The sequence below is a fragment of the Phodopus roborovskii genome, unplaced genomic scaffold (genome assembly GCF_943737965.1).
Source record: "Phodopus roborovskii unplaced genomic scaffold, PHOROB, whole genome shotgun sequence".
Taxonomy (NCBI): Eukaryota; Metazoa; Chordata; class Mammalia; order Rodentia; family Cricetidae; genus Phodopus; species Phodopus roborovskii.
The window spans coordinates 5,679,286-5,706,043 of NW_026125554.1; the positions used below are offsets into that span (position 1 = coordinate 5,679,286).

Here is a 26,758-nt window from a genome sequence, read left to right on the forward strand (position 1 = left end):
CTACAGGAATTTAAGCTCCTTGCTTCCCAGGTCTTCAGGGTGGGGATTGAATTTAGGGCCCTGCTGGGCATGCTTTCTACCACTGAGATACACCCCCATACTCAGATTCTCCATCCTGAACCAGCTAATCCCAGCCGGAGACAGACAAAACTATCTTTATTCTTTGTCCACATCTTCTGTTGGACGAGCCTGCAAAAACCAAGCTGGAATCTCAACTCAGACTGTATCCTGCAGGAGGGAATCCCAGCACTTCTAACCCTAGTCCTGGATGGTTTTTGCAAACCAAAATGGCTCTAAAGCCTGAGCCTTGGCGGGCTTTCTGAGACACAGGGACCCTGGGTCTTCCATTCTCTTCCTGTTGGGGGCATGTCATCTGCTCAGGACTTGTACACCCAGGGTTTTCTTCATGGCTTCATACACCAGATAGCTGATACCACCTGCTGGCAACACCTTCAGTAATGTGGGGGTCATGCCTCTGTATAGCCCAGGCCAGCCCTGTTGGCTCAGGATCCGCCTGAAGACTCCCAGCATAGTGGGGTTAGAGCCCTCCAGAGTGTCTGGGGATAGACAAAGGCAAGTTCAGCATTGGGTCTGATGTGAGATGTCACTGTGGTCAGTATGGAGAATCTGGGTCACATTTGGGGAAATTTTGTAGAGATCATTCAGTTATTGCCATATATGTATGTTCTTATGCAATGCTGGCTGGCATAGAATTCCATAGGTAGCTGGGGCTAGCTGTGGACTCCTGATCCTCTTGATTCTACCTCTTGTTGGAATTACAGCACTACCACACCCAGTTTATGTGTTAGTAGGGACTGAGCCCTGGCTTCATGCATAGGTATACATTACACACTGTACCAGGCTGAGCTATAGCCCCAGCCTCAAGGTAACTGAACCTGGCCTCAAACACAATATGTCACCAAAGATGGTCTTGAATTCTTGTTCTTCCTGCCTCTACCTCCCAAGTGATGGGGTGACTGTTAATTGAAGGGCTGGGATTAGACTGGGGAGTAAGCATAAATTTTGGTGGGTTCAGTACTCAGCAAAGGTGTGCAGATGGGTTTATGGAGGGGCTGGTAGTTAGAGGGGAAGGATGAGAATATTCAGAAAGCCAGAATGAGGTAGGGAAGGGGCCAGACTGACCTTGTGCCTGCATCCGTGTTCGCACCAAAGTCAGCGGGTAACTGGCCATCTGGCCACAGGTCGAAGACAATGTTACAGATGACAAGCTGACCAGGCCACTGGGGTCTGTCATGTCCCAGCCTGACTTCTGCCACAAACACCGGAGTAGCTGCAAAAGGAGGTAATAGTGTTATTAATAACAACTCAGAGTCAAGATGGGCACATAGTGCATACCTTTAATGCCAGCACTGGGAAGCAGAGGCAGGTGATCTCTGTAAATTCAGGGACAGCCAAGGCTACAACTAAAACTGTCTCCGAATCAAAACCAGCTGGGTATGATGGTGCATGCCCTTAATTCCAGCCCTGGGAGGTAGAGGCTGGAGGACCTGTTTAAATTGAGGCTAGCCTCATCTACATATTGAGTTCCAGGTCAGCTGAGGCTACATAGTGAGACCCTGCCTTTAAGAAAAACACACACACCTTTAATCCTAGCACTCAGGAGGCAGAGGCAGGCCGATCTCTGTGAGTTCAAGGCCAGTCTGGTCTACAAAGCTAGTTCAGGATAGCTAGGGCAGTTACACAGAAAAATCCTGTCTTGAAAAAAAAAAAACAAAAGAAAAAATAAAAACAAAACACAACAGAGGGCTAGAGAGATGGCTCAGCAGTAAAGGGCATTTGTTGTTCTTGCTCAAGACTCAAGTTCAGTTCCCAGCACCCAAATGCTGGCTTAAATATATCTAAAAAACAAAACTTGAGAGAAGGGGGCAGGGAGAAAGCCATAGGCTGACCTGAAGGCAATGCTCTCTCCTCTGGGGACACACACCTCATAGACAGCCAGGTCGGTACAAGCATAGGGAATGATGCCCAGCATGTTGGGCAGATAGCCTCGGTACAGGGCTCGAGTGCCATCCCTTTCTAAGATCTGCATGGCACAGTCCAGGAGTCCTTTATATTGACCGGTAAGGCGAAGGGTCAGCCGAGTCTTGAGTACCTGGAGAGGAGGAGGAGAAGGTCCATTTGGTTAAATACTTTCAGGCAGGCTTGTCACCCCAGCATGGCATTGGTAGGTAGAGATATTGTCAAGGGTTCCAGGGTTCAGGTGTGCATATGCAGCATTAGGTAGGCCACCTATATGGAAAGAGGGAGCCTGATTGTTCTCACTGTAATGTAATACCTGGGGCTGTTGAACTTTTTCAAGAAAAGAAGTGTAAAAGCAGATGTGGTTAACTTACCAGTTATCCCAGCACTAGGGAAGCTGAAGTAAGAGGATTACAAACTTCAGGCCAGCCTGGGCTACATAGCAAGACCCTTTCACACACACATACACGCACACAGGCTGAGGCTGTGGCTCACGTGGTAGAGGGTATGCCTAGTACAAAGCCTTGAGTTTCATCCTAGCACCCCCATAAACTGGGTGTGGTGGTGTGCACCTGACATCTTAGTGCTCAAAAGCAGAGGTGGAACAGGAACAGGAAGGGTTTTATTTTTGTTTTATTTTGTTTTTGAGACAGGCTTTCTTTGCCATCATTGCCCAATGGGACAAGAAATTTAAAGTTGTCCTGCTACACGTTGAGTTGTGGTCCAGCCTGGACTACAGTGAAACTCTGTCCCCCACACCTTTTGAGACAGGGTCTCACTATGTAGCCCTGGCTGGCCTCGAACTCACAGTTTCTCCTGTTCTGCCCCCAGAGTGCTGGGATTAAAGGCATGTGCCACCACCATGCCCAGCATGAAACCTTGTCTTAAAAAACAAGAACCCAAGACCCAGTCATGCCACTGCAAGACATCATTCAACCACTCTGTGTATTTGTTTGAGACTGGGTCTGAAGTAGCCCAGGTTAGCTTCTAGTTTGCTGCATAGCTGAGGAGGATGGAGAGTTCAAGGCCAGCCTGGGCTACATGAGACTTCATTTAAAAAATAGAAGAGTGGCCAACAGGATACTGAAATGTAGTAAGGTATTTGCTACTAATCTTGATCATGGAACCCACGTGGTAGTTCCAGCTCCTGGGATCCAATGTGCCTACCATGTGCAAAACCCTGAACTCAATCCTCACTGTTGCTCCTGGACTCCAAGAAGAAAGGCATCATACACACACACACACACACACACACGAACATACATACCAGGCATGCACATATACATCCGTACACACCTACACATACAACCAGAAACAAAAACTTAATTTCTGAAATACAGAAACATCTCCCAAGCTGGGCATTGGTGGCACATGCCTTTAATCCCAGCACTTGGGAGGCAAAGGCAGGCAGATCTCTGTGAGTTCAAGGCCACCCTGGTCTACAGAGGTAGTTCCAGGACAGGCGCCAAAGCAATACAGAGAAACCCTGTCTCAAAAAAACGAAAACAAAAACATCTTCCAAAATTTTTTTGCACTGGGTTTCATTCTGTAGGTCTGGCTGTCCTGGAACTCATTCTGTAGACGAGGCTGGCACTCAATTAACAGAGATCTGCCTGCCTCTGCCTGTGGAGTGCTGGGATTAAGGATGTGGCCACCATGCCCAGCCTAAAAGTCTATGGGGGACTGTAGAAGTGGGTGGTTTGGGCACTTGGAACCTTGAGAGTCAGTGAGACACATATGTCTTCATATATCTGTTACACTTGGGAGAAGGGACACGGCCACACTAAGCTGTGTCCTGCATTGGTAGTAAAGGCAGCCTCGGGAGGCTCCTGATAGAGTGTGTGGCCTGATGTCACACAGCAGAGTGATCCTGGCAGCGGTAGGGAGGGGCTGACTTGAACTTCTGGCTTGACTTCAGAAAAATCTTCAGCTTCTGTAAAAAGTAGATCTGCAGTACTCAGGAGGTGGAGGAGGGACAATCAGGAATTTAGGGTAATTTTGGCTACATGGCATGCCCAGGGCCAGCGTGGGCTACACTTTTAAAACAAAACAAATCAGATTGCATTCATCTGTCTATCTGTCAGAATTTGAAATCTATGAAAAAATTTGTAAATAAGCATGCAGAAAAGTACATGGCAAATCTCTGGGGTTGTTAGAGATAAGGGATGGGTCATCTGGAGAGACAGATCGATGAATGGCACTCAGTGAGGAAGAGAAGGTGCAGGGCTGGGGAGAGCTTACCCAGCCTGAGGGAAGCCCCAGGTTCCATCGCCAGCATCAGAGAAAGAAAGGAAGGAAGACAGGAAGGAAGGAAGGAAGAAAGACAGGAAGGAAGGAAGAAAGAAAGGGAAGGGGGGCTAGAGAGATGGCTCAGCAGTTAAGAGCACTGGCTGCTCTTCCAGAGGTCCTGAGTTCAATTCCCAGCAACCACATGGTGGCTCATAACCATCTATAGCGGGATCTGATGCCCTTTTCTGGCATGAAGATATATATGCAGATAGAGCAGTCATATATGTAAAATAAATAAATCCTTTAAAAAAAAGGAAGGAAGAAATGAAGGAGAAAGCTGGACCAAAGCAGGATGATGCCTGGTGTTCTAGGTTCTCTTTGGCTACAGTTTGGTTGTTTTGTTTTGCTTTTTGTTTGTAGACCAGGCTGGCCTCAAACTCAGAGATTTTCCTGCCTCTGCCTCCTGAGTGCTGGGACTAAAGGTGTGAGCCACCACTGCCCTGTGCTACAGTTTGAAAATGTGTGTCAAACAAACAAAAAAGTCAGACAGTGGTGGTACACACCTTTAAACCTAGTGCTCGGGAAGCAGAGGCAGAGGCAGGAGAATCTCTGTTAGTTCGAAGACAACCTGGTCTACAGAGAGAATTCTAGAAAACCTATCTCAAAAGCCAAAATAAACAAAACCAGAGAGAGAGAGAGGGGGAGAGGGAGAGGGAGAGGAAAGTGAGGAGGGTGAAGAGGGGAAGAGAGAGAGAAAAGGTAGTGGGTGCTCCAGAACCAGCTCTGACTATTGGGGTTCTCCGGCCTTACCTCCATGGGGTTGATGAAAGTCTGGGAGATGGCCACAGCCAGGGAGCCTGCTATCAGCCGTTCCTGGAAGGGCGGGTAGTCCTGCATACCGTAGAAGAAATTCTTACACTGCAAGGGGAGGGGTGTGTGAGAGAAACTGCCAGCACTGTGCACCTGGAGGGCAGAGGGCTGCCTTGCACTCTGGGGAACTTATCTGTGGTAAGTCCCCCCCAGGCTCACCTGCTCAAACACAGAGAACTTGATGGCATATTCTGGAGCGATCTTGAGCACGTTGATGCCATTGCCCCGCCAGAGCGAGCGGACACCTCCCTCCTGGACCAGGCTCTGTAGGCCACTCAGCAGGTGCCTGAAGTTACTCTTGGAGGAGTACACCTGGGGAGCGGGAGGGGAGTGCAGCCCTGAGACTGCACCGGGTATTCCCAGCCCCTCCCTAGGGGGATTCTAGGCAGGTGCTCCACCCCTGACCATGCCCCAGCCCCTCACTGGGGGATTCTAAGTGAGACTGGGCCACTGGACCACACCCCCACTCCTCACTGGGAGATTCTAGGCAGGGCTTCACCCTGACCATGTCTCCAGCCCTTCACTCTAGGCAGTGGCTCTATACATCAGCCATGTCCCTAGCCTCTTCTTACTTTATACTTTGACACAGGGTCGTATTACTAAAATTGCCTGAGCTGGCCTTGAAGTGGAGATCCTCCCACTTCAGCCTCCGGAATAGCTGGGATCATAGGCCTGTACCACTAGGTAGATTTACCTATTTAGTCTTCACATTTATCTAAAAACCCACTGGGGTCAGGTCTGGCAAGGCTGGTCTGTGATCCCAACTACTTAGGACCATAGAAACACTGTAGTTCAAGTCCTTTCTGGGCTACAGAGCGAGTTCAGGGCCAAACTGGACTACTTACTGAGAAGCCTGAAAATAAAGTGACAAGGCTCCGGGAGGGACAGTCCAGTGGTTAGAGCACTGGGCTGGAGAGATGGCTCAGGGGTCAAGAGCACCTGCTGCTTTTGCGGAGGAGACTGGTTTGGCTCCCAGCACCCGCGTGGAGGCTCACAACCACCTCTAAGTCCCAATGCCCCCTTCTGGCCTCCAGCAGCACTGCATGCCTGTGGTGCACAGACATGTATTCAAACTCTCAAACACATAAAGTAAAGATAAATCTGTTTTCAAAAAGAAAGAAAGGAGGGCTGGGAACATTGTTCAGCAGTGAGGACTTCTCTGGCATGTGTGAAGCCTTGGGGTCCATCCTCAGTTCCTCCCACCCCTTCCCATGTCCCCCTGCAAACACCTCAAAGACATCACCCACAACCTGCAGACCTCCAAACCTTTTACCTTGCTTTGTGTTGCTCTTTCTGCCTGGAGTTCTATAAATCCAACCCGGGGGACTCTACTTCCTGTCCCCATCACCCACAACTCCAGTCTCAGCACCAGCTTTAAGAGACCTCGATGTCTAGTCCCAGTCCATCCCAAGCTCCACCAACTCCATCTCCTCCACCTCTCTCCACCCATTCTGGCTCCCCCAAAAGCTCCAACTCTGTGGACAAACCTGCATGTATACCCTGGCTCTGTCCAGAGGGGCTGTCCCTGTGCGAGACACTGCCCCAGCCATGGCTCCTGAGAGCAGAAACTTCCACAAAGCCCCCTTGTTCTCCTCTTCCAAGACATCCACAGGGACTATCAGCTGCTCTCCTGTGTCCAGAACCTGCAAGAACATCCCCTGCTTGGCCACATTCAGCTCTGAAGGAGCTTGCTCCTTATGGAGCCCCCTCCCTGCTTTTCTTTGCTGCCTTGATGTGAACAATTCTTTGGAGGGGGTGGCTTGATGGTTTTCTTTGTTTCTTTCTTTCTTTGTTTTGTGACAGGGTCTCTGTGTAGCTTGGGCTGTCCTAGAACTCATTCTGTAGAACAGGTTGGCCTTGTACTCAGAGATCCACCTGCCTCTGCCTCCTGAGAACTGGGATTAGAGGTGTACACTGCCATGCTTGACTGATTTCTTTCTTGATGATTTACTTATTTTTATTTGTGTGTGATTTGTGTGTGAGCATGAGAGTGAATGAATGTGAGTGCATGTGCAATGGTATGTACATGTGTGTGAGTGTGAAAGTGAATGCATGTGAGTGCATGTATAGTGGTTGTATGTGTGTGTAGTGATGTGTGTGAGAGTGCATGCGTGTGAGTGTGTATGTGGTAGTATGTGTGGCTGTGTGTGTGCATGAGAATGTGTGTGCAGTGATGGGTGTGTATGAAAGTGTATAGGCCAGCGGTTGATGTCCAGTGTTTTCCTCCACCATTGTTATATGTTGAGGTGAGTCTCTCACAAACCTAGAGCTCCAGTTCATCTGGACTAGCCAGCAATTTGTCCCAGTCTCCATCTCCACCTCTGGGCTGTGGGGGTTACAGGTGGTCAGGCATGCCAAGAATTTACACAGGTTCTAGGGACCTTTGCTTGCATGAACTCCAAGCACTTCATCCACTGAGCTGTCTCCTCAGCACCCCACCTTTTATTTTTTATTTTATTTTTTTTTATTTTTGAGACAAGGTCTCATCTAGCCCAGACTGGCCTCTAACTCACTAAACAGCCAAGAATGACTTTGAACTTCTAGGGCTGGGATAATGGGTGTGAGCCAACTCATGATCCCACCCTCAAGTGCTGGGATAATAGGTGTGTACCACCTAATGCTCTAACTCCCACCCCTATAGTGCTGGGTGTGAACCACCTCATGTTCTCACCTCTGAGGAGTGCTGGGATAACGGGTGTGAACTACTTCATGGTCTCACCCGTGGTCTCAGTGTGGATTATTCTACTCTGCTTGGAAGGAAAAGAAACTCCATACCATATGGGCACCATAGTTGTGTTTCCCTTTGGTCCAGCCTGAGGCCATGCATCACCCAGCTTCCCAAACTTACCTGTTACAATGAAGGTTGTTCAGGGTTGTTTTCACCCACGTGTCCAAACACATACATATGTGTGCTCCCTGGGTTCCAGGATGCAGGTGGGTATTGGGGCCAGGATGGGTTGGGGGGACCAGGGGTGGAGCTTTTCTAAATAAGGCCCTGACCCTCTAGCAAGGCTCCTATGTTACCTCCGGATGGACTCCCATAGCCGCTGAAGAATTAGGGTCTCCGTCTCAGTGTCCCTGGGGCGTCTATCTGGCTCCCAGCTGAGAGTGGCTGATTACCTGGCTTGTGAATTTAGGGGCAAGGGAGGATGAGGTCACAAGAGTACTTGTGAGCTCATGGGCCTGATGGGTAGGCAGTGCAGTTGATCCTTGTCTTCCCACGGTGTTCACATCCTAATCCTGAGGCCCAGGAAGAGCTAGTGCAGTCCTCTAAATGGTGCCTAAACAATATTTACTATTCATTTGTTTTGAGACAGAGCAGCATGAAGCCTAGGCTTGTCTCAAACTCACCAAGTAGCTGAGGATGACTTTGAACTCCTGATCCTCTTGCCTCCGTTTCTCAAAGCAGGAAGCAGAATGCAGTTAGAGTTGAAGGGAGACAGCTTTGGTGTGGACAGGTGGAGAATTCTAGAGATGAATGGTGGGGATAGCTGTGCAGCCCAGTGAACAAGTTCTGTGTGCAGACAATAAATCTTTTTTTATAAGACAGTGTTCCTCTGTGTAGCCCTGACTATTCTGAAACTTGCTTTGTAGACCAGGCTAGCCGTGAACTCAGAGATCTGTCTGCCTCTGCCTCCCAAGTGCTGAGATTAAAGGTGTGCACCACCACCACTTGGAATATTAAAAAAGTTAAAAATTTTTTTTTTGATGTGGTGAACAGCAAGACAGTCTCATGTAGCCCAGGCTAACCTCAAACTTGCTATGTACCCAGCCAGCAATGACTCTGAACTGATCTTGTCTTCACCAGTCCAAGTGCTGAGATTACAGGTGTGTGCCACCTCACCCAGATTTAAAGCCCCTTCTCTCTACGAGTGTGTGTGTGTGCGTGTATTATGGTGCATGTGCAGAGGTCAGATGACAGCTTTGTAGATTCCACCCTTCCACTTGCATGTGAGTCCCAGAGGTAGGATTCAGGTGGTCAGGCTTGTATGGCAAGGGCCTCATGCAGTGTGTGCATGTGAGTGCAGTGTCCTCAGAGGCCAGAAGGGGGCGTCGGATCCTGGAGTTGAAGCTACTGGTGATTGTGAGTTGCCATGTGGGTGTTGAGACTACTCAGGTCCTCTGCAGAAGCAGTGTGAGCTCTTGATAGTGAGCCATTTCTCCAGCCTGCTTGCTGTTTATAAGTGGAGTAGAAACCGAGGCTCCAATCTTTTAGAGAAGAGGAAAAAGGAGGAGGGGACAGAAGAGGCAATGGAGGGTCAGAAGAATGGGGGAAGGAAGGAAAAGATGGGGAGGGGATAGAGGGGAAGCAAGAAAGTAGGGGAAAGAGGAGGGAGGGAGGCCAGAGGGAGGAAGTGGGAGATGAAGGCAGGTGGGAAGGGGGGTAAGGTAAAAAGAAAGAGGATAGAGGTAGGGGAGAGAGATAAATGAAGTAAGGAGAAAGAGAGAGAGAGAGACCTATGTCTCCTCTCCCTCCTTGGGAGTACATCAATGTTGTTCCACACACCCATTTCCATAATTCTTTAAAAGTCACAAAACTGCAGTGGGGTCAACAAAGGCACTTGCCCCCAAGCCTGACCACTGAGTTTGATTCCCAGGATCCACATGGTAAAAAAAGAGGGCAGACTCCCACAAATTCTCCTCTGACTTCCATCTGTCCCTCCCTCAAACAAACAAATTTAATTAAAAAAATAAAGCAACAATGAAAGAGCTTAGAAAATTTATTCTTGTTTCTTTTGAAATGACACACACAGGCAGGAGGTGGGACTTGGTTTGGGCTGGAGGGAGAGGTGGGAGCCATGGGTCCTCCTGCCCCTCAACATCCCAGTTCCTCTTTCACAGCCCTTTGGTGGGGTCCCCAAAGACTAGGGAGTCAAACAGGGCACCCCAATTATCCTAAGCTCAGACTCCAATGTTGAAGTGTGGAAGGTTTGGGAATGCGGTGGGGAACCAGGGGACTTTGTTCTGTCTGGTAGAAAAATAGAGCCCGAGTCAGTCTGGGGATGTTTAATTTTGCAGCTGGATGCTGGGTTTCAGGAAGGATGCTGTGTCTTGGTCCTTAATTTGACTTTCTGAGGCCCGAGTAGGGCTGGCAGTGCTGGGATGCAGAAGGTCCCCTTGGCTGTGTCCCCTGGCTTCACCTGGAAGTTGCCCGCCCATGACAAGCAGACCAGATCCTCCCAGAGGGACCTGGGCTCTGGAAGTTACTAGCCTGGAAGGTGGGCAGGGGTATGGAAGACATTGCTGAGTGGGGATGGGGAGGGAGGTGATTTGGGGGAGTGGTCCCCCCTGGGTAGGGTAGGTGTGTCTTAGCTAAGGGGGGGATCCAGCATTCATGTGGGGTGTGGTGTGGGACCTCTCATCCCTTACTGCCTGGTGGGGAGCCACTGGTCTGGGGTCTGGGCTTCCAGAAGGATCCCTGATGGTATGGTTTCATGCAGTAGGAAACGGCTCCAGAGTGTGTCTGGGATGCCTGTGGGATCTGAGAAGCTGCCACTGGGCTGTTGGGATCCAGACTTAGGGAGTGGTCTGAGAATTTGGGGTGCAGGAGCAAAGGGTTCGGAACCTGGCATTATCTGGGAGAATGGATGGTATCCAGAGAAGGGGTTGAAGAAATTTGGAATCTGGAAGTTAACAGTGGTGGCATCTGGGTCCCACCTTGGAGCTCACACACCTGTGGTTCCAGAAACCAGAATCCAGTGGTTTGGGACTTGGAACTCTGGGATCCAGTGGTGTGAGATTGAGGGTGGCATTTAAAATGTAGACCCAGCATCAAGGTGGAAGGGTATGGGACCCCAAGTCAAGGTAAATGAATTGTCTGTGGTGAGGGATTTGTGATCCAGTGATCCAGGGACAGAGTCCTAGGATCTTGGCATTGCTCTGTAAGGACCCTGTGGCTGAGAATTCTTGGCTTCTAGAATCCAGTGGCCGGACTATAAGGCAGGTTTGGGAATCTCAGGTCCAGTGTGATTGAGGGTCTGGTGCCCAGAGGTTCTGAGGTCTGGGCTATGGGGTTCATGGACGTGTGCCCCCATGCTTGGGGCATTGGGACCATCTGTCGCTACATAGGGAGGCCCAGCACACAGTGGTGGGCAGGCAAAAGCAGGGTCCAGCTCTGAGGTGTGGATGAGCAGGGTCAAGGGGCTTTAGGATAAGGGTTTGGGGCCAGGATGAGTGGATAGTTCTGCATTTCAAGTGTCAGACTGCTGATGTGTGAGGTACAGCATTTGGGGTCTGGGGGTCTGGTTGTGAAGTTGTGAAGTTGAGGATCCAGTGCTGGGATCCAGTGGCCAAATAGTGGTCAGGACACAAGGCCAAGGACCTGGAACTTGAGTACTGGAATCCAGCGGCTTGTGGTGGGGAATTAGGATCCACTGTTCAGGCCATTAGTCATCAGTGGTTGAGGACATCAGCATGGGGGACACCGTGGTGAAGATGAGGGAATCTTGGGGTGATATGTTCCCAGTCCCTCACCTTGATGTGACCCCCAGAGCCTGCTTCATGTTCTCGTAGACCACGTAGGAGATGCTCACGGCTGGAATGACCTTCATGAAGTTGGGGGCAATGCCCCGGTAGAGGCCCCATACACCCTCTTGGGATAAGATGTGTCGAAGCAGACCCACCATGGAGACCTGTGGGCCACCCTCAATGGAGGCTGGGTGGGGGGTGGAGGGAAAGCCAGGTAAGACCAGAGCTTCCCCCTCTCATTTCTCCCTCTGGCCCCACCTCCGGGGCATTCAAAAGGAGGCAAGAGGGTGACAGAGGAACAGTGGGCCCTGCCACAAGACTCTGGATGTCCGAGGACCTAGGAACTGTCAATCTTAGAGGCCACATTTGGGAATGGATTGAAACAGCAGGTGTGTGTAAATGTGAGAGTGTGTCTGTGTGTGACCGTGTGTATGTGCATCTCTGTGTGGGAGCATGTATGTACAGCTATGTGTCTAAGAGTGCCTATGAGTCTGTGACAAGAGGAAGGAAAAAAAAAAAAAACCTTTTCTTAACGTTCATTTTCTCCTTGTCTTTGGGGCTAACTTCTGCTCATTTCCCCCTCCTCCATTCCAAAGCTGGCTGTTTGGGGGCGCTGCCTGTGGTATCTCAGCCTAAGTTGGGTTCCTGTCTCTCCTCTTCTCAACCCCAAATCAACCCTTAATGGTGGAATGATTTGTTAACCTTATTCCTCCTCAGGGGATGAAGTTCATGCAACTAGACAGCATTTATCTCATTTGTTGATCATTTTTCCAGCAAAAATCAAGGAACACAAACAAATACCAAGGTTCACACAAACAGATCCAGGGAAAACAGGACAGGAAAATAGTGGGAGAAAAATATAGAGGAAAAACAACAACAGTGGGAAAGCTGAGGCAGGGGGCTGTCCTGAGTTCCAGCCCAGCCTGGGACATAGCGATCCTCTGTCTTAAACTAAATGCAAGGGCTGGATCAATGGCTCAGCAGAAAAGAGAGTTTCCTGCTCGTCCAGAGGACCAGAGTTCAGTTTCTGGCACCCATGCAAGTGACCTCCTAGCTCCAGGGAGTCTGATGGGTCCGTGTGGATCTCAGCCACCCATACACATGCATGGAAATAAAAAGAAATCCTTTTGTTTGTTTGTTTTTCAAGACAGGGTTTCTCTGTATTGCTTTGGAGCCTGTCCTGGACCTAGCTAGGTAAAGCAGGCTGGCCTCAAACTCATAGAGATTCACCTGCCTCTGCCTCCCAAGTGCAGGGACTAAAGGTGTGCGCCACCAATGCCCAGCATAAAAATAAATCTTAAAAAAATTAAAACACCTTGAAGTAAAAATGAAACACGCACAGTAACTAGGCTGTCCTTAAGGCTGGGTGTAGGGGTGCACACCTTTAGGAGGCAGAGGCCAGTAGCAGATTTCTGTGAGTTCCAGGCCAGTCAGGGGTACACAGTTAGACCCTGTCCCCTTAAATAAATAATAAGAAAGGAAGAAAGAAAGAATAATGACTCTGTCCTTCCTTGACTTTGGCTAATTCTGTGGCCAGCATCCCTGACTCCCTTGTTTTCGCCTAGCTTTGAATAACAGCTCAGGTTACTGGCAGGCCCAGAAATGCCACAATGTGTCTGCAGTACTTTCCTGAACTTGATGCCATTGAATTACCGGGTCAAAGAGTCCCTCTTCAGCATCACTAATGGGTAAACTGAAGCCCAGACAAGAAGAAAGACTAACAGGCCACCCAAACCCACAGGAACTGAGCCCAGACTCTACCTACACGAACTTAGGTGACAGCAGGTAGGACCCAAGTGGCAGACTTTCCTACCCCAGCTCCCGCCCAGGCCTCTCACCTTGGGCCTGCATTCGGGTCCGGACCAGTGCCAGGGGGTAACTGGCAATCTGGCCACAGGTGCTGGAGATGGTGCCGCAGGCCAGGAGCACAAGAATGCCTGGGTTTGCTGATTCGTGGCTGTATTGCTGAAGCCAGCGATTCTTCAGCGTCTAGAAGAGAAGGGGCAGGTGGGTTGAGGGTTGCAAACAGGAAGACCCTGGTGTCAAAGACCTTGTTTCCAGCTCTGTATTCCACGGTTGCCGGTACTAGATATGGTGATGTGGTTTGTCTTCCCTCTGTGTCAGTTGCCAGGCTCGGACTGGGGGACTCTAGGCTGGACTCCACCCCTGACCATGCCCCCAAACCCTCACTGGGGAACTCTAGGCAGGACTCCACCCCTGACCATGCCCCCAAACCCTCACTGGGGAACTCTAGGCAGGACTCCACCCCTGACCATGCCCCCAAACCCTCACTGGGGGACTCTAGGCAGGACTCCACCCATGACCACGCCCCCAGCCCCTCACTGGGGTATTCTAGGCAGGCCTCTGCCCCTGACCACGCCCTAGTCTCTCACTGGGGGATTCTTTTTTAATTATTTATTTTTATTTTATGTACACTGGTGTTTTGCCTGCATGAATGCCTGTATGAAGGTGTCGGATCCCCTGGAACAGGAGTTACAGACAGTTGTGAGCTGCCATGTGGATGCTGGGACTCGAACCCGGTCTTCTGGAAGAGAAGCAGTACTCTTAACCATTGCTGGGGGATTCTAATGATCACTACTTGAGCTACATCCTTTGCCCTTAAAGCTTTTTCATTTGGGACAGGGGCTTTGCCTGTAGTCCATACTGACTTTGAAGTTGTCATCTTCTCAGCCACCTCAGTCCTAGATGGCAGGTTTGTGTTACCCTGCCTGGCTTCTGTGGGCAATTTTCCTATATTCCTTCCTATTTGCCTCCTACACTGTGCACACCTCAATGCCTGGGACCTCATCACACTGACTGTCCAGTGGGAAGGACTGTGCATCCAGGATTAAGGATCGTTTTGGCTTTCTGGGTTTTTTGTTTTGTTTTGTTTTTCAGACAAGGTTTCTCTGTGTAACATTCCTGGCTGTCTTGGAACTCACTCAGTAGACCAGGCTGGCCTAGAATTTACAAAGATCTGCCTGTCTCTGCCTCTCGAGTGCTAGGGTTAAAGGCATGTGCCACCACCACCCAGCTTCATTTTGGGTTTTAAAATTTTTATTTTTATTTTATATGCATTGATGTTTTGCCTTTATGTATGTCTGGGTGAGGGCATTGGGTCCCCTGTGGAGACCAGAAGATGGCATCTGATCCCCAGGACTGGAGTTACAGGTGATTGAGAGCTATTATGTGGGTGCTGAGGATATATGGTTAATGAGTTATTAAGAGCTGTTACAGGCTGGTAAGATGGCTCAGTGGATAAAGGTGCTTGCAACCAAGCCTGATGACTAGGGTTTCATCACTGGAACCAACATGGTGGAAAGAGAGAACCAGATCCTATAAGGTACCCTCTGCCCCCCTCACACGTGCTGTGGACACACACAGATATAAACATGAAATAAAGAGCTGTTCTGGGCTAGGGAGATGACTCAGTTGGCAAACTTCTTGCCATGAAAGCATAGCAGCCTGAGTTTGATCCCTAGTACCCATGTCAAAGACCAGGCATAGTTGTGTATGCCTGTAACCATAGTGTTAGGGAAGCAGAGATATTTGGGCTCACTGATGAACCCTACTAGCCTCTTTGATGAGCCCCAGATCCCATGTCAAAAAAATTCGGTGAACAATACCTGAAAAATAACATCTGGGTTGTCTCCTGACCTTCATACATTTAAACACACACACACACACACACACACACACACACACACACACACACACACGATGTTCTGTTGCTGGGGATTGTGACTATACCTGTAATGTTAGTACTCAGGAGGCTGAGGCAGGGGGATTGCATAGTGAGCCCCATCTTTAAAAACAAAAGAGCTGCATTTCAGTTGGTAGAACATTTGCCTACCACACACAAAGCCCTGGATTCTACCCAGCATCACATTAATTTGGCCTGGTAGTATAGACCTGTCACCCTTGCACTCAGGAGTAGAGTCAGGAAGGTCAGAAGTTCAAGGTCATCCTCTGGGATCTAGCAAGTTTGAAGCCAACCAAGGCTGCATAAGACCCTGTCTTAAGGAAAAAGAAAGATAAAGTGGGGGAGGAGGGATTGGAGAGATATTTCAGTGCTTAAGAGCACTCACTGGGTATTCTTGCAGAGGATCCAGTTTTAATACCGAGCACACACATGGCAACTCACAACCATTTGTAACTCTAGTTACAGGTGATCTGGTGCCCTCTTCTGGCCTCCATAGGTACCGCATGTAGTGTGTAGGCAGACAAACACCCAAACACAATACAATTTGAAAATAACAAATAATTGAAAAATATAGGAAGGAAAGAAGGAAGGAAGGAATGGAGGGAGGAAGAGAATGTGCTATCCTGTAGGCCAGGCCAGAACTCACACATGCTTTGGGGATGATGGATATCTGAGGCTTGTTTTTGCACTGTGTTAATGCTCTTAAGATCTGGAGGGGCCCCAATTCCTACAAAGCTAAACGTTCCATAACTCCAAGAAGACAAATGTGAACCCCCAGGTTTCATCTTCAGCACCCTGGGGGGGATTGTTCTATTATTATTCTTGTTTTGAGACAGGGTCTCACTTTGTGACCCAGGCTGGCCTTGCACTCACAAAAATCCTCCTGTCTCTGACTCCCAAGGCTTGGGACTAAAGGTGTGCACTGCCATGCCTAGTTGTTGTGGTAATCCTCCTTCATTAGCCTTCTGAGTGTTGGATGGCAGGTACCAGCCTCTATGCCTGACTAAGAGTAGTCTTTCTAAATTTTTGAAAAGGTTTATTTTTTATTTATGTGTGCATGTGTGTGCCTATATAAGTGTATGTGCACCATGAGAGTATAGTGCTTCTGGAGGCCAGAAGAGGGTGTTGAATGCCCTGTATCTGGATTTATAGAGTACTGTTAGACCTGATGTTGGCATTGGGAACTAAACTCAGGTCCTTTGCCAAAGTGGCAAGCACTCTTTGTTTGTTTGTTTGTTTTGTAAGACAGGATTTCTCTGTGTAGCTTTGGAGCCTGTCCTGGAACTCACTCTGTAGGCCAGGCTGGCTTTGAACTTACAGAGATCTGCCTGCTTCTGCCTCAGCAAGCACTCTTAATGGCTGAGCCATCTCTTTGGCCTTGTTTTCCTATGTGGTTGTTGTTGGTTTGTTTTAATTCTTATTTTTATTTTTTCTCTTCTTTCTTTTTAAATAGTTTATTTATTTTTATTTTATGTGTATTGGTGTTTTGTTGGCATGTATGTCTTGGAGTTATAGACAGTTGTTAGCTGTCACATGAATGCTGTGAATTGAACCCAGGTCCTCTGGAAGAGGATTTGGTACTCTTAACCACTGAGCCATCACTCTATCCCCCTCTTTTTTTTCTTTTTTTCAAGAGAAGTTTTCTCTGTGTAGCCCTGGCTGTCCTGGAACTCACAGGCTGGCCTCAATCTCACAGAGACCCATCTGCCTCTTCCTCCCCAATGCTGGGATTAAAGGCGTGCACCACGAGGCCCAGCATAAATTTTGTTTTTCGAGACAGGGTCTTTTTACATAACTAGGCTGTCTTGAAACTGACTACCTAATGCAGGCCAGCCTTGAACTTCAGAACTTCCTACCTCAACCCCCTAAGTCCCAGGATGGCAAGTATTGGCCACTATGGAGAACTGGAAACAAGGTTTTCACATCCTTGAGTGATAGAAGAAGGAAGGTATGATGTCTGGAGGGACTCTCCAGGGTTCCAAGGACCACCACAATTTTCAAATCCATAATTGCCCTTCTTAGTCTACTAGGTTAGCAAGGAGTGTCCTAGGGCCAGATCCCAGAATGAGGAGGGAGAAAGGGAGGGCCAGTAGTTACCCACAGACCTCGTAGACGGCTAGGTCAATTCCAGCATAGGGGATGATGCCCAGCACATTAGGTAGGTAGCCACGGTAGAAGGCGCGGGGCCCTTCGCGCTCCAGGATCCGCCTTGCACAGTCCAGGAGCCCCTTGTACTGACCGGTTCTGCGCAGAGTCAGCCTTGTCTTCAGTACCTGGGCGAGAGCTCTGTCAACCCCTTGAAAAACTGCTTCCAAAAATCATCATGCCCAGGAGTGGCGGCACCTAAAAGAGGCCACTTCTGAAAGCAGATGTCCTGAGGACCCAGCTGGAGCTGAGTAGGTTGATTGCCCAGCTAGTGTACACAAAGTCCTAGTTTTTATCCCCAGCAATACAGAAATCAGGTGTGGTGGCTCATATCTGCCATCCTCGCACTTGGCAGGCCTATCCATAAATGGCCGGTTACTATGACTACCAAGTCTCCAGAAGTTACATCTCAGAAAATGGCTCCTGGCCCCAAGTCAGGCGGTTAGGGTTACAGTTAGCTCCACACACAGTGCAGAGTGGGGAATGAAGCAGAACCGCAGGCCCCACCCTCCCATGCTGGTTCTTCCTGGGTCCCCTCCTTCTCACCTCCATGGGGTATATGATGGTTTGAGCTGTGGCTCCAGCCAGGGAGCCAGCCACGAAGCGCTCCTGAACGTGCAGTGTCTCTTGCTGCCCCCGGATGGCCCGCTTGATCTGAGGGTGGAACATGGGGTGGTGTGGGGTGCATAGGAACCTTGGGAATTATTGAGCTGTCCATGCATTCCACTGTTCTCCAGCTGGCACCGAGTTGGCCAGTAGGGGGCGTGGTGCAAGCCAAACCCTTGAACTCTTGTGTTTAGTTTCTGCTTCCCAAGGCTGAATATACCTGGACCTACCTGTTCGTAAGCCATGAACTTGATGGCCGACTCAGGGGCGATCTTGAGCACATTGATCCCATTGCCCCGCCAGAGGGACAAGATTCCCCCTTCTTGAACCATGTTCCGCAGGCCCCCTAGGATGTTGAGCCGGTTGGATTTGGAGGCATGGACCTGAGTGGGCAGAGAAATTGGCCTTGTGATGCCCTCCTAGGTCTGGGACCTGGATGATGGGGTGAGTCCCTTCAGGTCCTCTCACCTGCATGAAGACCTTGAGACGGTCCAGAGGAGCTGTGCCTGTCCGCGACACAGCGCCTGCCACCGCTCCAGCCACCAGCTGCTTCCACCACATGCCTGTTAGTTTCTCCTGCCTGGAGAACTCATCGGGTACCGTCAGGCATTCGCCAATGTCCAGGACCTGAGGATGGGGGCTGAAGGTGTCATGTCCCAGTGGAGGTGGGGGGATGTACCTGGGTCCTAAGTGGGGGAGGCTACTCTATGAAATCGAGGATACCCCAGAGTCCACTAAAGGACTGATGCTGAACTTAGTGCGGACAACCGATAGGCATAGCGTACTACAGCCCAGAACTCCTGGACTCAAGCGATCCTCCTGTCTCAGCCTCCCAAGTAGCTGGGACTACAGGCATGTGTCTCTGCGCTTGTCTTTTTATTACTTAAACCCTGCCTTCAAAGGACCTTGCCTGGAGAGCCCAGCAGATCCCTTTTGGACCCCACCATGTGCTATTAAAACATCCAACCAGTAGTGCCTCTATGATACCCTAGAATTCCTCTGGGAGATCTACAGAGTTCCACTAAAACAGTGGTTCTTAACCTTCCTAAAGCTGCGACCTTTAATATAATTGCTCAAGTTGTAGTGACCCCAACTACAAAGTTATTCTTGTTGCTACTTCATAACTGTAATTTTGCTACTGTTATGAATTACAATGTAAATATCTGTATTTTCTGAATGGCCTTAGGACTGCTGTGAAAGGGGTTGAGGGATCCCAAAGGGCTGTGGCCCATGAGTTGAGAACCAGCACACTAAAGGATCCATTAAGTTACCCAAATAATAATTTAGTCCACTGAAGCCCCCAAAAGAGTCCACCAAGGGGCCTATGAGAGGGCTTATTAGATCAAGATATATGTGGCCAAATCTGAAGATTTGAGTTCAATATATGGGACCCTTAAGATTAAAGGAGAAAGCAGACCTCCCTAAATTGTCTTATCTCCACACAGGAGCCCCCTCACACAAAATAAGTAACTATTAAAAAAGAATCCACCGACTCAAGAAATGGGCCACTAGCCAGGCAATGGTGGCACATGCCTTTAATCCTGGCACTCAGGAGGCAGAAGCAGAGGCAGAGGCAGAGGCAGAGGCAGGTAGATGGATCTCTGTAAGTTCAAGCCAGCCTGGTCTACAGAGTGAGTCTCAGGACAGCCAGGGATACAAAGAAAAATTGTCTTGAAAAACAAAACAACAAAAAACAAAAAAGAAAAAGAAAGGGGGTCATACCAGGGGATCCCCTGATCTCACCAAAGGATCTATTGATTCTTACCAAAAGATCCAGTGAGTCCCACCAAAGAATCTACTGAATCCTACTGGTGAATCTACCTGATCCTACCATAGGATCCACTGATTCCACCAAAAAAAAATCCACAGGATCCTGTCAAAGGATCTGCTCTCTCAGCCCTCCCCTTCATGGGGAGGCCTCTCCTAGAAGTGTTCCCATAAGCCCTTCTTCCCTTGGGAGTCCTCCCCTAGAAGTCCTCCCTCAAGAGTCTTCCCCCAGGATTACTCCCCTAAGAGTCTTTACTGAAAAATTTCCCCTAGAAGTCCTTTCCCAGTAGTCCTCCCCAAGGGGTGCTCCCCCCTAAAGTCTAGCCATAGACTTCCCAACTGTGGATCTTTTTGGTGGTGGACATCTCTGGATCTCCCAAGAGGATTGTAGTGTGGCTTTTCTCTCAGCCTGACATCATTACCCGATTGCCATTTTAAGGCATCGATTACCTTGGCTTGGTAGCCATGGCAACAAACTGAGCAGAACAATCTGGTTCTGCTCATAGATTAACTGGATCTATGGCAATGGAGCTATTGCATCCCCCTAGCATGGAAGGGGCAGTCACAGGACCTCCCAGGAATTCCACTCACTGTCCCACCCCAGCTGCAAGGAATCCTGGGAAACACTAACTATAAAGGAGGCAGTAGGCTAACTGAAAGACTCCATCCATGAAGGGGTGGGACTCAGCAGTGGCGCAGCTGTTCGGGAGGTACCTAGCCCCTGTAAGTGACCCTTTACTGTGCTCTGCAATAGAGCTCAAAAACCCCACAGGCCTACCAAATCAGACTTTGACTGAATCCTTCCTTTGGTCTGTTGTCACCCTATCTGGGTGCTTGTCTACATCTCCCCAGGACAAGCAAACGTGATGAGGCTCTGGTTAGATCCCACAGGTGGATCTGACACCAGCAGATCCTTTGTGATCCCCATCTTGGTGCAAGAGCTGATCTCCTTCCCAACCCCCCAGGGGACTCCTCTGGACTCTCCAATACGGTGTCTGCCTGCTTACATCTTCCCCTCAGCTGCATGTGAGCTTCAGAGCAGGCGATGAGCACCAGCAGCTGGCAGTTGTGTGCATTGAGTGTGGAAACACTATTTGGTGTATTTTCTTCCCCCAAACCCTGATTCCTATCAACTGTCCCTGGAGTCTGAGGAAGACCAAAGGGCTTTGAGCTGATAATAGAGGTGTCCATTAGGGCTATCAGGCTCCTAAATCCCAGAGCTTCATTGAGTGAGCCCCGACATGCTGACAACACCTCTAGAGTCCTGGCCCAGTCCTTATGAGTTCAAGGGAACTAGCCTCCATCCCTGTAGTCAGCCCCCATCTTACCGTAGAATGTTTCCAAAAATACAGGACATCCTCCACATTCTCCAGAGAGTGCAGCAGAAAGTGGTCTCGCCATTCCTGCCAATCAATGGTCATGGTGCCATCTCGGTCCATACTGGAAGTGGGGTAGGCACAGGTTCAGGTCTGGGCTGGCCATCATGGGTGCTTCTAGCCTTCATGGATTTGGGGAGCATAGGGTACATTGCCTCTCTAAAACACGGCTTATTTGTTTGAGATGGGGTCTTACTCTATAGTCCAGGCTGGCTTGGAATTCACAACAATCCTCCTGCCTGAGTACCTGAGACTAGAACAATAACCCATGCTTACATTTTTTTTTTTTTTAAGACAGGGTCTTATCCTGGAGGCCAGGCTGGCTTCATAATCATGGAAATTCTCCTGCCTTAGCTTTTTGAGTGCTGATATGACAGCCATGTGCCACCTGGCCAAAAAGTTTTTTAAAACTTGTTTTGTTTGCTTTTTGTTTTTTGAGACAGGGTTTCTCTGTGTAGCTTTGTAGACCAGGCTGACCTCGAACTTACAGAGATCATCCTGTCTCTGCCTCCCAAATGCTGGGATTAAAGGTGTGTGCTGCTACCACCCAGCTAAGAGTTTTAAAACTTTTTAAAAAATTATTTATTTTAAATTGTGTGTGTGTGTGTGTGTGTGTTCTAAAGCATAGTTGCAGGTGGTTGTGAGTCACCTGACTTGGGTGCTGGGAATCCAACTCTGCTAGAATAATTCACACACTTGACTATTGAACCATCCATTTCTCCAGCCCTGTTTCATTGAGTCGGGCTTTTACTCAATAGACTAGGCTAGTTTGGATCTCATAGCAATTCTTCTGACTCAGCATCCTTAATGCTGGATGGTAGGGCTATGTTTTTGTGTCTGACTTAAAAAATTTATTATTATTTTTCCAATGTGCATTGGTGTTTTGCCTGCATGTATGTTTATGTGAGGGTATCCTGGAAATGGAACTACATGCAGCTGTGAACCACTGTGTAGGTGCTGGGAATTGATCCCTCTTCCTCTAGAAGAGCAGTAATTGCTTTTTTTTTTTTTTTGGTTTTTTCAAGACAGGGTTTCTCTGTGGTTTTGGAGGCTGTCCTGGAACTAGCTCTTGTAGGTCAAGCTGATCTTGAACTCACAGAGATCAGTCTGCCTCTGCCTCCCAAGTGCTGGGATTAAAGGCATGTACCACCACCCAGCTGAGCAGTCATTGATCTTAACCACTGAGCCATCTCTCCAGCCCCTCGTGTAACTTGGTAAAACACATTTATTGTGTGTGTGTGTGTGTGTGCATGTATACATGCACACGTGTGGTGTGTGTACTCACTTGTGCCATGGCTTGCATGTAGATGTCAGGGGCAACTTGCTGGGTTGATTCTCTCCTTCCCCCACGTGGGAAATGGGGATTCAACTGTTCCCATCAAGCTTGAGGGGCAAGAGCCCTTGCCTACTGAGCCATCTTGCCAACTTCACATGTGTGGCTTTTTGGAGTTATTTTTAAGGGAAGTCTCATTCTGAAGTCCAAACTGGCCTCAAACTCATGGCAACCCTCCTGCTTTGGCCTCTTAAGTGCTAGGAGGACAGGTTTAAGCCCCAGGTATGATCTAGTTGCAATGTCTGGCTAGCTTGCCTGTATAACTCCTTCAGACCAACCCTATGTGGGTAGCTGTAGTACCTACCAACACTTTTCAGGGCCAGACAGGGACTTCAGTCTACTGGCCTAAGATCTGTTTGACTCCAAAGTCTAACTTCTCATCTCTGCCCTGGAACCAGGTCTGGGGTTCAGAGGACAGAACTGTCTGGCAGGAGAGGGGTGGGGGTGGGGGTGGGTCTCCAAGGGCCTTAAACTCCAGTAACTCACCTGTGTAGGATTTTCTCTGCTTGTTCCAGCGAGATGGAGATGCCCAGTGCTCGGAAGCTCTGTTGAATCTCGGAGACATCGATGTGACCTGGGAAGGGGGTGCCCCAAAGACTGGACCAGGGGGATCCAGAAGCATGTGTGTGTGTGTGTGTGTGCGCGCGCGCGCGCCTGTGTGTGTGTGGTCATAAGTCAATGGTCGTGTCTTCCTCAGTCTCTCTTCATATTCCCTTTGAGACAAGATCTCTCACTAAATCTGGAGTTCATTGACTCAGCTAGGCCAGCTTGACAGAGTGAGTCCCAAGATCCTCCTGTCTCCACTTCACCAGTGCTGGGATCACAGGTGGCCACCACCCCACCCAGCTTAACTTGGGTGCTGAACTCAAGTTCCTATGTTTGCACAGTAGGCACTTCACTGACTGGGTCAGCTCTTCAGCCTTTGGGGAAGGATATGTATACAGGTTGTGTGTGTGGGTGCTCAGAGTTGGAACTGGGCAGTATTGGGGAGTCCTCCATGATCAGGAATGAATGAGTTCAGGGGTGATTGCAGAGGCTCTATGTTAGAAGAGGCTAAAGCAATATTTGCTTATTTATTCATTTTCCAGTTTCTCTCTCCCAGCATAGGTTCTAGGGATTGAACTCAGGACCTTGTGGTTACCCCCTGAGCTATCTCTCCAACCTTAAAGATACTGGGAGACACTTGGATAAGGGGCTGTCCCTAGATCCAAGAGTCCCTGAAGCTATGATACTGTCCAAAAAGAAATATCCGAGGGCAGAGACAGTGAACAGGAGGTGGGGTGGGCCGGTTTGGGCTCAGATCACCTAGCTGGGGCTGAGAACTCCCGAAATAGCCCATGAGTCAGAAGCAGCCCTCCCCTTCTCCCCAGCACTGCGGGTTCTAACCCATCTGCCCATCCCCCAATCTGGAGCTCATCTCACCATCCTGGTTCCGGTCAAGACTGTGAAACATGAGCAGAAGGCGCTGCTCCCGTTCCTGCAGGTAGCGAGTGAATTCCTCCAGGCTGAGGCCACCATCTGGATCAGGGTCCCTTTCAGAGGAGATGCCCTGGAAGAGAAAGGGTGAGATACAGGGAACTCAGCAGACTGCACCCTCCCAGAAAGAGAGAGAGAGAGAGAGAGCGCGCGAACGTGCTTGTGTTACAATATGCCTCATGCCTCAGGAACCCAAAGCCCCAGTACTTCAAGGAAAGGGGACAGGGACCATCATCCCTACCCCTCAACAGCCCACTTTTCAGCAAGATACCCCAAGCCACAATAAGTGTTTGGTTGCTGCCCAGTTGTCCTGGTAGGCAGACTGAGATGCTTCCAAGTCACAGAAGTGGTTCAAGGTCATAGAACTGCGAAGTGACAACCTTGGGCACATTTTTGTTTTTAGATGGTCTCACATATTTCAGGCTAGCCTCATTCTCTTTATATTGGAGAATGACACTGAACTCTGATTCTCCTGCATCACCTTGTCTCCCAAACCTGCCCACATAGCTTTTTCTTATAAAACCCTTCTCTGTGGCAGTCTCAGGGGTGGGGGTAGGGTGTCCCGTTAGAAACAGTTCTGATTTCTACAGAGCCCAACAGATCAAAGCCAATATCCATGGGCCTCTATATTCCCACTGGAAAAGTGGGACCTTAGAATCAAGGTCAACACAAATGCAACAGGTCTGTTGCAGGCACATCTAGGGGCTCAGGTGTGAGGGACACGTTCTTGCCTTTCTCTGTCTCTCCTCCACCTCCCGTACCGGGGATGGAACCCAGGACCTTTGCACATGCTAGCAAAGCGCTTTGCCACTGAGCTGCACCCAAGCTCGAATTCCTTCCTAGATAGGTCAGACCCCAGTGGAAGCACATGGACTGACTCTCTGGCTGGAATAACCAGGGGGCCATCAGCCAGTTCCCGAAAAGCACTGGCAGGGAATGTAAATAAGAGACTAGGGGAGCTGGCTGGGGGCTCAGTGAGTGCTCCAGCAGGGTGGGGAAGTGTGTTCGCTGAAGGTGGGAGCGGGTCACCCCTCGGGTCGTGCGGGAGAGCAGCGGAGGGTGTGTCTCCGGGCCCTGGACTGGGAAGCCTCCTGGCTCTACGGTCAATTCTCCAGCAGGCACCCCACAGCCTGGGCGCGGGGGTGGGAGGGGTCACTGGGTCCTGGCAGCCTCTGGCACTGCAGGCCCGGGGCCTTGGCAGTTTTGTCTCGCTATGGCCTTAGGTCAGATGCGTGTGTGCAGGGGGGGAGGGAGATGACAGGTGGTGGGTCTAGCCAGACAACAGGTAGCCTGCAGCTGCCGCAGCCGCCGCATTCGGGAGCATGGGTTACGGAGCGGGAGGGCCCTGCAGCGGTGATCGCTGCCCGTGGTACCTGCTGTGCACGGTCGGGATCGCCCCCTCCCAGCCTGGCCAGCCCCTGGCGCAACTCGTGCACGTCCACGCGGCCGTCCTTGTTGCTGTCCAGCTCCTCGAACAGGCGACCCCAGCGTTGCCGTCGCTCCGCGTCTCCGGAGCCCCCCCGCATGGCGCTTGCCCGGGGGGGAGGGGAGGCCCCGCAGCGATGGCCTCGGCGGGGGCTTTACGGCTCCCCCTCCCCCCCGGGGTCCCCTCAGGGCCAGCTCCCGCGACCACCCGCACCGTAGCCTCTGTGCTGCGGGGCCAAGCTCTGGCACTTGCTGGAAGTGATAAATGTTAGTCGTCCCCGCCCGCTCCAGAACTTGCGTCTCCTCCTCCGACCCGCATTACTGGGGGGAGGGGGCCGGGGGCGGAGCAGGGGGCGTGGGGAAGAATTCTAGGAGCTCTGGTATTGCGTATCTGACAGCGCCCGCATTCCTGGGACTGTAGGAAAAGCAACCGTGTCGTGTCGGTGATCTGCTTGCCTCAGTTTACCCCTATTCTTTAAATGGTTTTGGCAGAGAATTTTCAGAGATTGGATTTTGTAATCTCGTTCTTTTCGACCTCCTTCTCCTATGGACCCTCATCAAGATTTCAAGTTTTTGCTTCTCCTAGGCCTACGCAAAAACTCGGAACTAGCTTAAGCGCTTCTTTTGCCCGCCCGCTCTTGTCAGATTCCCCAATCAATAACAGAAACAGAAGATCAACAAAGGGGAGCGCTCCCTCCCCAACATTACATCCCGCCCGCGCGCCTCCTTTTCTCGGTGACACTCAAAAAGAGAAACGCAAGGTCAACCCGCGGCGCGGCTGCAAAATCAAATCCCTATTGGTCAGAGCCGCCTGAGCTGCACGGGGCAGCTCCACGTAGGCGGGGCTTCCCAGTTGACCCGCCGCGGCCTCCAATCCCGCAGCCCGCAGCCCGCTAAGCGTTCTTAAAGGTGCATTGCCCCATCCTGATTCAGAAGGCTGCTCTTGGCTGATCTGTCTAGGCTAGAGTCTCCGACGCCTCTGAGGATAAGGAGGCGGGGCCTCAGCTGGGGACAGTGGTTGCACCTGCTGATGTCCCTCCCACCAGTTTCGGGTGCAGTTTCTCGTCTCACCGTCAGGGGCAAGAGCGCCCGCTAAACCGCGAATAATAAATAATAGCTAACTTTAAGTGCGCTGCGCATGCCAGCCTTCCACTTTCTGCTCAGTACCGTTCCTGCCCAAACCCTGTGAGGTAGGTAGGTGGCACTAGTTTTTCCCACGCTACAGAGGAGGAAGCAAGAGGTTAAAATTCCCAGCAGGGATTTCCACTTACGGCTATAGCAAGCCTCTTTTATTTATTCTTAGGGGATTTTGTTTGTTTTGTTTTTGTTTTTATTTTCCAGACACGGTCTCGCTATGTAGCCCTGGAAGTCACTATGTAG

At 50.0% G+C, this 26,758-nt stretch overlaps 2 protein-coding genes across 2 annotated transcripts; both read right to left on the reverse strand.

Moving 5' to 3' along the window:
• Nucleotides 1-105: 105 nt before the first annotated feature.
• Slc25a41 (solute carrier family 25 member 41) lies at nucleotides 106-6,739 on the reverse strand. The gene is made up of 6 exons (XM_051177655.1): nucleotides 6,567-6,739; nucleotides 5,239-5,391; nucleotides 5,020-5,127; nucleotides 1,946-2,113; nucleotides 1,144-1,291; nucleotides 106-557 (listed from the first exon to the last, which is right to left on the reverse strand). Exons 1-6 carry the CDS (start codon nucleotides 6,732-6,734, stop codon nucleotides 370-372), a joined length of 933 nt encoding a protein of 310 aa, XP_051033612.1. The 5' UTR covers nucleotides 6,735-6,739; the 3' UTR covers nucleotides 106-369.
• A 3,043-nt stretch (nucleotides 6,740-9,782) lies between these two features.
• Nucleotides 9,783-25,691, reverse strand: Slc25a23 (solute carrier family 25 member 23). Its single transcript, XM_051177656.1, has 10 exons — nucleotides 25,327-25,691; nucleotides 23,900-24,026; nucleotides 22,964-23,051; nucleotides 21,097-21,208; nucleotides 18,470-18,628; nucleotides 18,232-18,384; nucleotides 17,942-18,049; nucleotides 17,356-17,523; nucleotides 13,386-13,536; nucleotides 9,783-11,734 (listed from the first exon to the last, which is right to left on the reverse strand). Exons 1-10 carry the CDS (start codon nucleotides 25,477-25,479, stop codon nucleotides 11,550-11,552), a joined length of 1,404 nt encoding a protein of 467 aa, XP_051033613.1. The 5' UTR covers nucleotides 25,480-25,691; the 3' UTR covers nucleotides 9,783-11,549.
• Nucleotides 25,692-26,758: the final 1,067 nt, after the last annotated feature.